General features: G+C 31.9%; 2 protein-coding genes across 2 annotated transcripts; one reads left to right on the top strand and one right to left on the bottom strand.

Moving 5' to 3' along the window:
* The first annotated feature begins 403 nt into the window (after positions 1-403).
* LOC149392084 (large ribosomal subunit protein eL14y-like) lies at positions 404-2509 on the top strand. Its single transcript, XM_089620090.1, has 6 exons — positions 404-415; positions 499-705; positions 790-891; positions 1626-1755; positions 2028-2140; positions 2236-2509. Exons 1-6 carry the CDS (start codon positions 404-406, stop codon positions 2287-2289), a joined length of 618 nt encoding a protein of 205 aa, XP_089476216.1. The 3' UTR covers positions 2290-2509.
* An 8511-nt stretch (positions 2510-11020) lies between these two features.
* LOC149392083 (uncharacterized) lies at positions 11021-12250 on the bottom strand. The gene has a single exon (XM_089620657.1). It carries the CDS (start codon positions 11998-12000, stop codon positions 11221-11223), a length of 780 nt encoding a protein of 259 aa, XP_089476783.1. The 5' UTR covers positions 12001-12250; the 3' UTR covers positions 11021-11220.
* Positions 12251-13045: the final 795 nt, after the last annotated feature.

Here is a 13045-nt window from a genome sequence, read left to right as displayed (position 1 = left end):
GCTAAGATTTAACAGAGATTTAAATATTTTTTTCAAAACATTTAAACACTAATAAAAAAAATTAACGCCAATAAAAAAATTAACATGAATAATAATATAATTTTATAAATAATAACTCAGATGTAAAAATTAAAAGAAATTTAATTTTTTTTACTAATGTTAATTATTGATTTCTTAGTAATTATATTTCTTGTTTTTAGTTTTTACTAATAATTTCTTTGTAAATAATATAATTATATTTCTTTTACTTTTTAATTGGATATCCAGTTGACCGAATTGGGCCAGGTCGTCCTGAGCTAAACTGGACTTAACCAAACACACAATTAAACTTTGCATTGGGGGATAGGAAATTGGATCCAATTATTATCAAAGTTGAGGATTTTCCCCTAAAATAAAAATTACAATGAAGATAAATGTATTAGCTTATTTACGGGGGCCACTACTAAAATTATATTTTATTTTTACTTTTAGTTGATTTTGTGAAAAATCTCTTATTAGGTAGGTCTAGATCATTTGGAGATCATAGAAACGGGCCTAAAAGGCCGTATCATCTCAACCCTAAAAGCCCACAGGTTTAAAGGCCTTATAAGATATCAAAACCCTACTTCTATACCTCTCTTGCCTCTGTCATCTCATCGCCTCCTCTCTCTCTTCCTCTCTGCCTCAGCATCACCGTCGCAACCGAAGCCGAACCAGAGAACAATGGTAAATCTCTTCGCATTTGATGCTCACTTGCCGTCTACCTGAAACTGATTCGTTATTTTTTTTTCCTACTGTGAATTTCTGTAGCCTTTCAAGAGGTACGTTGAGATCGGAAGAGTTGCGTTGGTCAACTATGGAAGCGACTACGGAAAGCTCGTCGTCATCGTCGATGTCATCGATCAGAACAGAGTATGTTCAATAACTTTTATTATTTTGGTTTCTCGAATCGGAAATGAAAAACTAGGCAGCCTTGCGAGGTGTGGTTTGAAAATATTGAAATCCTCATATGCATTTAGGTTAAATACTCTAAAAATAAAGAATACGTAGTCGGCCATGTTAATGCGTATTTTATCATGTTTAACTCCTCGTGTTACAATTCAGTCTTTATTATTCAAAGTTCAAATGAACTTAATCAACTGTGTACTCAAATTAATTAGGGTTAATTTGTAGTGAGAAACAACTCCATTGGAATAGATTTTGTTGATTGCGGTTCACCACTTGATTTGTCTTTTAAACACGTTTTATGTAATTTAGAATGATTTTGTTGGCTCTGAATCATAGTTATGAACCATGGTCTTCTTGCAAGGAAATCAGTAACTTTTGGCGAATATATTGGCTTGTTAAAGAATGGAGTGAGGAAAAATATAACCATTGGATAATTTCTATACGTGAATTTATCATGGGGAAATCGTAACCATATCTTTTACGGCATTTTCTTGATAAAACCATAAACTGTATACTGTTGTGGATTCAAATTATTGGTGTTTTTCTTCAGCTGTTATATTATCGATCTACAGTAAAATAAATGGTACTATAAAAGACTCCAGTTTGTTGGTGAAAGCTTGTAGCTACCTTTGAGACTGTGAACATTGTTTCTTTTTTATCTGATTTACTTTGGATAATGTTTCAATCGATTTGATCAGGCTCTTGTCGATGCTCCTGATATGGTGAGGTCGCAAATGAACTTCAAGAGGCTTTCACTCACAGATATCAAGATTGACATCAAGAGAGTCCCTAACAAGAAGCAACTTCTTGCAGCCATGGAAGCTGCCGGTAAGTTATTTTACATAATCAGATAACGACGTTATTAATGTTAAACCGTCTCTTGGGTTCAAACTTCAAAGTCGATGTCCAACATTTGAATTATTTTTAATCACTAAAACTATGAGCTATAATCAATAAACGAAAAACTAATATTTTGAAAAAGTTACTATGTATATGATATAGTCTATTATTAATCAGTTATATGATAATAACAAATTTGAGTCGCTGCAGAATTTCAATTCTCTATGTAACGTGTATGTTTGTTGGAACTATATATATAGATGTCAAGAAGAAGTGGGAGAACAGCTCTTGGGGAAGGAAACTAATTGTTCAGAAGAAGAGAGCATCCCTTAACGACTTTGATCGGTTCAAGCTTATGCTTGCCAAGATCAAGGTAAACAAACTATGCTTATTCATTTTGAACTTCTGTATACAAATTTGACCGTTTAATCAAATGCCTGATACTATCTGTTTTATGTTAATTTGCAGAAAGCCGGAATTGTTAGGCAAGAGCTTGCTAAGCTTAAAAAGGCGAGTGCTTAAGCCTAAACTTGATGAATACCTAGTCACAATTTTGTTATGAATATGAACATCCCGTTGTCATTTATCCTCGTGTTGTCTACCAGTTTAGAGATTGATTGTGAGAGGAGACTTGTTTTCAGATTTCTTTTGTCTTTGTTTTATTAAAATCTAGAATCATTTATTTTTCGGTGTTTTGACTTATTCACAAAAAGAAATTTTTATGGCGTTTTTATATCACAAAGATAGTCCCTACATAAAAATCTGAAATCAGTCCCAAATGCTTTACGTATTGCTTAAGCTGTTAACAATCACTATTAGTCTTTGGATCTTTGGTTCACTTCAGCTACCTTGATCGTAAGTCGAAGGTTGATGAAAGTGGGTCAGTTTCTTTCTTTCTCTCGAGACAAAGATAGTTGATACTCGTTTATATTCCTTGGAATATAGAAAATTCACTTCGTGATAATACAATCTGTAGCGAAATTGAAGTATGCCTTATTAAAGAAGTGTAAATTATAATACATAATAAAGTAAACCGACATGGACCAAAAAACTCTCTTAAGAAATTTGAAACTTGAACGTTTATCTGAATTTTTTTTTTTATGTATTTTTTTTATGGAATCGAATCTCTGTGTGTGTTAGGGACTGGGATGTTTGTCAACTTACCCCTATTATCAAAGTATGTTGTGTATTCTGTTCCATTTTTCATGCCAAAATTAGAATTTAAATAAATGACTATCAAAGTAGAGTTGTGCTGATTGGTGGCCGTGGGTTATTTTGGGCCTAGCCTTGGTAATCTTAACGAGGATGAGGCCTATTTTAAATGAGTTGACATTGAAAGTTGTTTGGATTAACTAACCAAACTGAGGACCATACATTGTTCAATATTTTTACTCAAATAACATTTTCAATATAGGCACCGCATTGCATGTGACATTCTTTTTTTTTCTTCCTTTGGTTAGTTTTACTCCTCAAATTCGCTCATTGGATTCTTCGAATATATACATGTAGCATGCATACATACATACATATTTACACTCATACATATATATATATATATATATATATATATATATATATATATATATATGTTTGTGTGTGTATGTGTACGTGAGAGAGAGATTATTACACGGAAGAAGCTGGTTTTCAATGTTTCTGGAACAAAAATTTGTGACATGTGCTTGTGAAAGATTTGTGTGAATGAATTAGTTGGAATACATCCCTCTTATCGAAAAGGACAAAAAAGAAGGAGAGAATATCGGCCCAACAGATTTAAGATTGTGTCACCCTCTCAGAATTTCTCACTAAAATCTAATCCAACAAACCAACATCTTTCATTGTCTCTTTTACATAACTAATTACTCGTGTGTGTGTGTATGTGTGTGTGTGTGTTTTTTTTTTGTACGTATACATCTTTGCATAGCCACCTCCCCTTACAATTTATATATCATTGATACTAAATTACTTCATGAATGAAGACCTTCTGCTAAACTAATTAACATAATTGGTATAGCATATTTTAACACTACAAAATAATCATGCACACACTTTTAGTAACATTTTTGTATATATGTGTTTAGTAACACTTTTAGTTTTTTTTACAAAATTATAACTTTTAGTCAATATTATAAGGCACACACGTTTTTTTTTTATATAAAACTATAATGCATAAACTAATTATTATGTGTTTTTTTCTAATGTTTTTTTTTCATTTAAAATATAATTGATTCTTTTTTAGTATCAAATTTGCTTCTGGTAGACGTATCGACATTTTTTTTTCAGAAATACTTAATCATTTTTATTCTTGTTTGCTTACTATGTAATACTTTGACTCGATCTTGTTTGCAATGGCCACACTCAATCTTTAGAAGTGTGAAGGCATAGAATATTTAAAGTGTGCAAATATATGTGTATGTATGTATACAATGAACTTGTCGCTTGAAAACTCTATTGCCTATTATTTACGGGACAAGAGGGCTCATCTTGACCGATTCACAATAAATCATTAGGATTGGCATGTTCAGATGCTTCCCATATCTCTCACATGGTCTATCACTCCTTTTTTCTCTTTCCTCATTTGACCGCTTTCTCTTCTTCTTCCATTCTATTTGTTTTACCATAAAACATTTAATAGTAATATATATAGCCTTGGAGCGTTTCTTCAATACATATAATTCACTTTTAAGTAAAGTTTATGAACTGCAATATTTATAAAGGACAGTTTAAATTGGAGCATGAACTGAGTGTATATATACATATATATTATAAAAGCTCGGCCAGCGAGGTTATTTTAACGTTTGGAAACAGTCGATTTGAGAAATTGATTATGTACTTATTCTGATTAATATCCACGTCACAAATATCTAGGTCCTTCATTAGGAGGCAACCAACAACTAATTTCTCCACCTATCCAACATTGGCTGTCCCCGTAAGAGAAACTGCAATATGTATTGTTTTGATGCAATTTTTTTTAAAATAAAATTCGTTACAATTATTATTATAAAACCTACCCAAGCTAATGATAAAAAAAAAAAAAAAAAAACCTACCCAAGCTAAGCAGAAAATTTTATTAAATTAATGTTGATCAGACTCGCATTATTTATAAAAAAAAAATTTATTAAATGGCGTACTATAGATGAGTATATAAATAAAAGTTAAAAATCCTTAACTTACAAAAAATTTCAACAACAGAAGTTTAAAAATCTATAAAATGAAGATGAAAAAGGGATAAGAAACACAATTACAACTATAATAATAACCGTGGGTTACTAGTTTTTTCAAGTAATTAACTCATACAACCATCGAGTACTTATGTCTATCACCTCTTATTAATTGCGTTCTTGGAAGCATTTCTGGCGAGATCTACGCTCACTGAAAAGAAACTGTATCTTAAATATGGGATTCGGATATAAAAAATGGAGGTACAAAACTACAAATCACGTATTCAAAGATCCGATGATACAAAGACAGATCTAAATATGAATAATTGAAACACAAAAACAAAAAAAATAAAAAAAATAAAAATTAGAAAAACGTTGGTTCGCATAAGGGAGACAAAATCGCAATGGAGGTGATAAAAAATCTCTCAACTCCAATGACCGTGTTGAGTTAGAGTCTCTCGGTTGCGACGGACTCGGTGATAACTGTAAAAAATTTGTAAAAGAAATAGCACATTATAACATAAACTAATTTTCCTTCTGATCCAACCATAAATCTGAGTTTCATTGCCCCAAATAAGACGACAATGTACTTATGTTTAAAACCCTACGACCTTTTTTTAGAGAGAGTGATGTTGCCCTAAATATTTCCAGCATTTGTTTTTCGATTACTTATGCACATTAATATACATTTTTATGCGTTTACTACTAATTTAATTAGTAAATTATGTGATAAGGAGATTTTATGCTTTAGTTTAACCAGGTAGTTTAGTCACTAGTTGCGAGCTTAAAGATTATTATTTTCCTATTTTTAGCGAGTTATAAAATAGATAGATATGTATTGTTGATGTTAAAAAATAGATACAACATCTGTCTCAGCGAAAACTCACATACGCCGAACAAGTTATGCCGACTACATGAATATTTAGGCCTGATTATTCAAATAATAGACGAATCTCATTATAAGAAAAATAATAAATAAATATTGAGGGTACTGATGATAGGTGAGAAACATCACGGGTGTAAGAAAAATAATCTCCCATTTTTCTATTTTCTCGATGTCCTTATATAGTGCTTGGATTGTCTAGAACGTGAGTTGATCAGACCCACGTTTTGACAGTTATACTGATAACTGTTCATTTCGTCAGCGTGGAAGCTATTTTGAAACTGCTTTGACTTATGTGGTCAATTGGCGGTTATCTGAATTTTACGTGACCATTGTAAACATTCTATTTTGACTAATTTTATAGTAATCGCTAACTTTTCCGATCTTCTTGGTTATGTTCAAGGGTTATCGGACCTTAACTTATGATCATGTTCGTTTCTCACTCAAAGTTGCTTCGACATATTTGTTCGGCATATAATTGACTATTCGATATATATTTAGCCATTTGGTATATCGTTTGGTCGGTAGTTTTTTTCTCTTATAATATATATATATATATATATATATATATATATATATATATATGCGACATATATACAAGTACAGTATAATATATATAAATATATATAAGATTAAAACCCCGTATTTACGAATGCATATGATATGTTTAATTAGTTCCTATATATATATATATACTATTTTTGTTTTATTCAACGAGTATATGGCTTCAACCTAGCTACTGTAGGAATATAGTAAGAGCTTAAGAACCCTTAAATAAGTCAAACGTCCCAAAAGTCTAGTGTGAAGTTCACACTGTTAACACATGAGTTCAGTTTATGAACTGTCATTAAAATTTAAATATAGCTAGACATAAATTTAGCCCATCTAAAAAAACTTAACTAGAATTCGCAACTGAGAAATATAAAATTAATTTAATATAGCTCCGTTTATCTGTCCTACTAAATTCTCTGTTATTGCATATCAAATCCAATTAAACATACAAATTTATCAGAAAAGTAATGAGCTTAGACTGTATATAATAACTTATAACTTTGTCATGTGCAGTCGAGTTAATATATAAATGTTCAACTAAATGTATCACTTTCATCTTGCTAGTTGCTACCGACATTAAAAGTTGATCCTGATTAATTCTGTACTCTGAATACTGCTCAGATTTCATAGTATCACGTGCAGGGACAGAAATTTAAATTAGGGGCTAATATGTAAGAAAACTTTTAGGAGGGGCTAATTTATGAATTTTTCAGGTAAAATAAAAAAAAATAAATGCATGAGACCCTTATCACGTGTCACTTCATAAATGCATAAATGAAAAGAAAAGAAACTATGTAGCTATTATTCATGAGACCATTATTTAACACACTAACATACATTAAAAAAAAAAAAAAAACAAATCGGATATATACCTAGTTTACAAATAAATATATAGTAATTACACGGATGTAAAAAATAATTCTGAAAAAAGAACGACATCGGTTCGGTATCTAATTAACATGACACCATCTATAAGTGTATTATAAACTTTTACTTTCAATAATTTTTAAGTGTGGGTCAATAGATTGAGACACACCTTCATCACGATCTCAGAGTCAGAATAGATTCTGATGTGAGGTCATCATAAGTTTATTACTATAAAATTTTTATGAAAAAATTTCACATCGCTTTAGTATCTAAATAATGTGAACATATTTAGCAAAGAGCACATGAAATGAACAAATACAAGTTTGAGAGAAAACAAAATACACGAGCAGTGACGGTGCCAATAGTTACACTAAAAGAGGCAAATTTGAAAAAAAAAAAAAATCAGAGTAATTAATTTTTTTAAAAATCATATAATTTTGATTAAAAAGTAATAAACATTAAAAATAAAAATTACAATTTTGAAAAATTTGGGTACATTTGCCCTGCCCTCGAGTTTTAACTCGCTGCTGCGTCAGTTCTTGCAAAGCATGAAAGGAATAAAAAAAAAAAAAAAACGTCAATGAATATGATAAATATGTAAACAATACGTATGATTAGATATATAACTACACGTATTTATGTCAATATAAGAACTTAAAGTCCTAATCAAGATTTTTCATAACACACATGTGACATGTATGTGTTAACCTTGAAGATCCGTCCCATTTTCTGGTGTAATGAAGTTAAAAAACTTTTATGACCACCTAACGCTAGCAACTTTTATGTCAGTTGAGCTTTTTTGTGTCCTCTAAATGTTATTCCATAGACATAGTTAGTACTTCTTAATTAGCTTTGAATTTCTTATTTATTTGTTGTTCATTTGTCCATTCACGACATCGACGTGTTAATAGAGCTAAAAGTCTTTATACAAAACGGTGGTTGATAAGGTGGGGTAGTCAATCGTCAAAGAGGTACCGTGCCACGTGGCACACCTAGATAGCGTCTGTAGAAAAAGGGTTGACCGAATTCAAGATTTTGATTTTAGTTTTTGAGGACAATAATAAAAATTAAGATTGAGTTCACGTGTTGTCGTACATGATACATATATGGAATACAGAGTCGTAGAAGCATTTTCCTAATCGGCTAAATGATCATAAAAGCCAACAAATCAAGCAAATGTCAGAACTTCACGTGGATTTCCCATGCATTTCCTATCATCTTGCCTCCCCCAAAGCTTTTCTTTTTCTAATTCTCTTTAATTGGCCACTCTCTCTCAATTACATGTTATCTCTCTTATTTATATATTACGTGATAATACTGTGTCCACTGTTCGCGCACTTCATATAAAAAGTGAATGAATTAATTAGTCTCCTAACATACATAAGGTCTCTATGTGGTAAAACCGTAATATATATACACATAAGGTTTCTATGCGGTAAAACTGTAATATATATATTAAACAAAAGTAATATTAAAAGTTATAATTAAGTCTCCCTGTTTGAAGCTTCCACATGAAAAAATAACTTTGAAACATGTATAATTTTACTAAAATAATACAAAATTTTATTTATTTATTGTACTTTCTATTAAATTAGTTCAATTAGTTCAATAATGTTTTTTTATTCTTTCTATCTGTAAGAGCTTTTCTCATGCAATTTGAAATTAAGATTCTTTTTATTTCATCAAAGCCTAATATTCTCTAGGACTGTACACAGTACACATTTGTTTTTCTTCCAAGTTTCATATATATTTTGTTTTCTTCCGTTCCGTTGGATTCGATACATGTCTAAATTTGGTGACCGGATTGGCATACATAGAATTTGAGACGATGGGAATATTTTTGGTGTTAGGTTGTCGTTATTGACACGTACCCTTTGCTTTTTTAATTTATAATTTCTGGTTATATGCATATACGTAAGTGTAACATACATATATATTTCAATCAGCATATAGATTTAGTTTTTAAGAGATCAATTTTTTAATAACCGAATTTATGTAATTCCGAGTATGAATTAAGCCCCATAAAGTCTTAGCAAAATAGACTCGATCGAACCACTAAATATAAAATGAATAAGTCATAAATGACTAGCAAAATTATCTGAGCAAAATTTCAAATAGATTTTTTTTTTTAACAAAAGAAGTCTGTATTATTAATCAAACAAATTAGCTTCAATGAGCTTATAAAAATCCTCAGGAAAATTCATGTGGATATTACAGTCAGACAAGAAACGATTTCGCGCGATATATTACGCAACCCGATTTAAAGACTGTTTAACAAAAAATAAAGATACGTTACTAAGATTTTTAATCAACTCCCTACGCTCGGCAATAAGTAAGCCAAATGACAAAATCATCAAACCTTCACCTCGCATAGCTTGACCCACGTTAAATAATAAAAAAACTAGTCAAATTATGAAAAACGTGGTAACAATATATTTATATTTATTAACTTCTCTATCACACATCAAACTTGATTTATTTATCTCTTTTTAATGATTATATTTATCAGTAGTCAGGAACAATACAAGTTGAATATTCGTAGACACTTATGATTTTATTTATCGGCATCATAAGTGTTTGGTACTTTGTGTTCATTGTGAAACAATTGCAATAACATACATTTTTATACGTTGCCACAAATAATTTCATTGCTAAAAGTGAATAAATTTAATAATTATTTTGATTTCATTTAAATATAAAATGTTATAAAAACTTATCTTTTCAATTTTGAGCCTCGTGATCTAAGAAATATACATAGACCAGAATTAAAAAAAAAAAATATATATATATATATATATATAATAATAATATTAAACTGTTTAACTTAGTAAAACACTACATCGAATAAAATAAAAGGTGTCGTAGTTTAAAAACAATTGAACCTAATGAATTCATAAAATAATCATAAAAAATTATCTTAAATTAAATAGTCAAAATTTACAAAGATATTCAACTACGATTTAATAAATTTTTTGCCAATGATTAAACAACGATGAATAGTTTTATCGATATTGTCAACATTTTTTTTTTTTTTTTTTTTTGTGGAGCAAGTAATTTTAATTATTTTGCTAACAATTTCGTAGTATAGTTTGCTATAGTTTTTTTGTATAATTGTTTTATAGAATTAAAGCGAAAATAGTGCAATACGCGTGTCAGTTTGCAACTCCGGTGCAAATAATCTAGCTCAAATCTCGTGGCCAATGGGTCCATCAAGAAAAATATACACATCAATCTTAATATATATATATATATATACACATACATCAAGATATTTAAGACAAGAAGCAGCTACGTAGTCTTTTTGTAAATTGGAATATATACAGAGATTTTTATCATGAGAACCTGAGACATATGACTACAAAGATTGTTTGCTTAGCCTGTCAATAACATTATTGTTTTTAGATTTCCAAGGATCTAATGTCATCTTTATATTCTAATGACCATTTTTACAAGTGTCACGCATTTATTTTTTCTCTATCTAAAGAAAAAGAATGACCCCTAGCTCAAAACTCATTCGAAAAAAAAAAAAAAAAAACTGAGCATATATGGCGTCTTTCCTGTCTTTTTTTCTCCCCCGGAAACCTTGGACTGAATTTGGTCATAGCTTTCATAATTACCTCGAACATTAAAATAATTAAAAGATTATGAGACACACAATACATGACATAATCAATGATTTGTGTGTGTTCAATGGATGACTATAATGTTACATGTATGATTGTGCTGGCTAGGCATTGATCAGAGTAGCTACGAAAGTGGGAGAGCAGAGAGTCCTATAAATTTTTGTGTCACTTTAAACGGCTATATTAATATTATTGATTTCAACGGCAATACAAACATGGATTACAAGCTGAACAGGATTAATAATTATACATTAGACCACCGCCACCAAATCTCGCACAAACAATCACCGCCCTGAAAAAAAAGCACACGCCTTTTTGGGAGCTGACTCAGCCCTATCTAGCCAAGTCGTAAGCAACAAGAATGAATCAATCAGTCAAGCATGTGATCACCGAAGCGGTGAACAACGCTGGTCTGTGCGGTCTGACCATAATGCCCCTTGAGATAATCGCTTCCGGTGGACATGGCCACAGGGAATCCGATCCCGTGATGATGATGATGATGATGGTGATGAGAGGAAGAGGAAGACGAAGAGGAAGGAGAGGAAGAAGAATTAGAAGTGGAAGCTCTCTCGAGAGACTGAACCTGAGTCTTGAGGAACTTGACGTAATGGATGGCCTCGTCGAGCATCGACGCCGTGTCCATCTTCGTCCCGCCGGGGACGAGCCTCTGGAGGATCCGAATCCGCTCGCTGATTCGCTCCCTCCGGTGACGCGCCGCCACGCTCTGCGGGTCTTTCGATATCCTCACGTTCCTCCGCTTCGGCGCCTTCACCGACTCCGGGTCGATGTGCACTGGTTGCATCACCGCTATTCGGAATATCATCTCTCTCATCGCCGCCATCGACGACGACGAGCTGCTCCGGCGGCCGGAGAGTAGCCCCGGCGGCGAGTGCATCATGCTCCCCGGCGGCGGCGATTGCACTGCCACGGCGGAAGGCAGGCCGTGGCCGTTCATGAAGTGGTAGTGGTGGCCGTGGTGCTGGTTATTAGGGTTAGGGTTTTGATAGTCGTTTCCGGCGAGAACGACGTCGTTTGCGGAGAAATCGTCGTCGTCGTTTGGGAGCTTGGACATTTGCATCATCGCCGTCATCATCATCATCTCCATCTGATCATCGCTGTGGTCGTTTGGTTTCATTAACTGCCCGTCCATGCCTGACTATATATATGTGTGTATATATATATATATATGTTCGTGTTTGTGTGTTGAGAAAGTGGTGCTGAGATTATAACTGAAGAGGGACTGAGGGATTGCAGAGAGAGGTATGGGAAAGATGAAAGTTAAAAGAGAGGAGATTGGTGGAGTGCGAGTTTTGATCAGAAATGTTCAGTTACTTGCTACAACTACAAGAGAGGAATTCAATATACTGTGAGAGAGAGAGAGAGAGAAGAGATGAGGAAAAATAAATCAAGATAGATAGATAGATAGATAGCGCGCAGGGATAGAATATATAAATAATAAAGATATTAATTGAATAAAATACTGTTATATTGGGAACAGAGACTATCAGTCTGGTGGACGAGTGTATATAAGATGTGTTTTGTTTTGTATATATAATTTAATTGCTATTAAATCAGAATTATGACGTTCTGAATAAATTGATTTATTATATTAAATTCGCACATAAATGCCTTTTCAATTTTTTGTACTTCTTTTTTTCACGGTTGATATTTTATTGCTCTTTCTTTAAATGAGAACAATCTCCTCTTTTTGGTAACAGATAAAAAGTAAAATAAGAAAGTGGACTATGTATACATGATTATTGCTGCCTTGAAACTATAAGAGCATCTACAGAAATGCTCTTTCTATCTTTGCTATCTTGATTTTGACCATCAACTTGTACGAAGAAAATGTTAACATAATATAAAATATTTTTATGTATATAATAATATATATGGATGACTATTATAGATAACGAAAAAATAGTTAAAATTATGGACCACTTCGTTGTTTTGCTATTAAATAAATATATTGTTCACTACGCAGCGCTGGTAAGAATATTGGGTTTGATATGTAAGACAATTAAATAAATATATTGTTCAATAACAATTTTCACGTATATATAATATATGTGAAAATTGTAATTGATCGAAGTTTCTCAGTGTCATACATATCAAACCCAATATTCTTATATATATGTAAAAACTATTTGAGAGGTTTTGGATCTACCACCCATTTAGTGATTTGATGAAACATT

The sequence above is a fragment of the Urtica dioica genome, chromosome 7 (genome assembly GCF_054948205.1).
Source record: "Urtica dioica subsp. dioica isolate 48M chromosome 7, U.dioica_male_clone48M_v1_H2, whole genome shotgun sequence".
Taxonomy (NCBI): domain Eukaryota; kingdom Viridiplantae; phylum Streptophyta; class Magnoliopsida; order Rosales; family Urticaceae; genus Urtica; species Urtica dioica.
The sequence above is the reverse complement of the archived record's forward strand: the minus strand, read 5'-3'. Positions and strand labels throughout refer to the sequence as shown.

Coding starts and splice junctions, on each gene's coding strand:
- LOC149392084 (XM_089620090.1), top strand. Junction 892..1,625: donor ATGTCATCGATCAGAACAGA/GTATGTTCAATA, acceptor CGATTTGATCAG/GCTCTTGTCGATGCTCCTGA. Junction 2,141..2,235: donor TTATGCTTGCCAAGATCAAG/GTAAACAAACTA, acceptor GTTAATTTGCAG/AAAGCCGGAATTGTTAGGCA.
- LOC149392083 (XM_089620657.1), bottom strand. CDS start 12,000: ATGGACGGGCAGTTAATGAAACCAAACGACCACAGCGATGATCAGATG.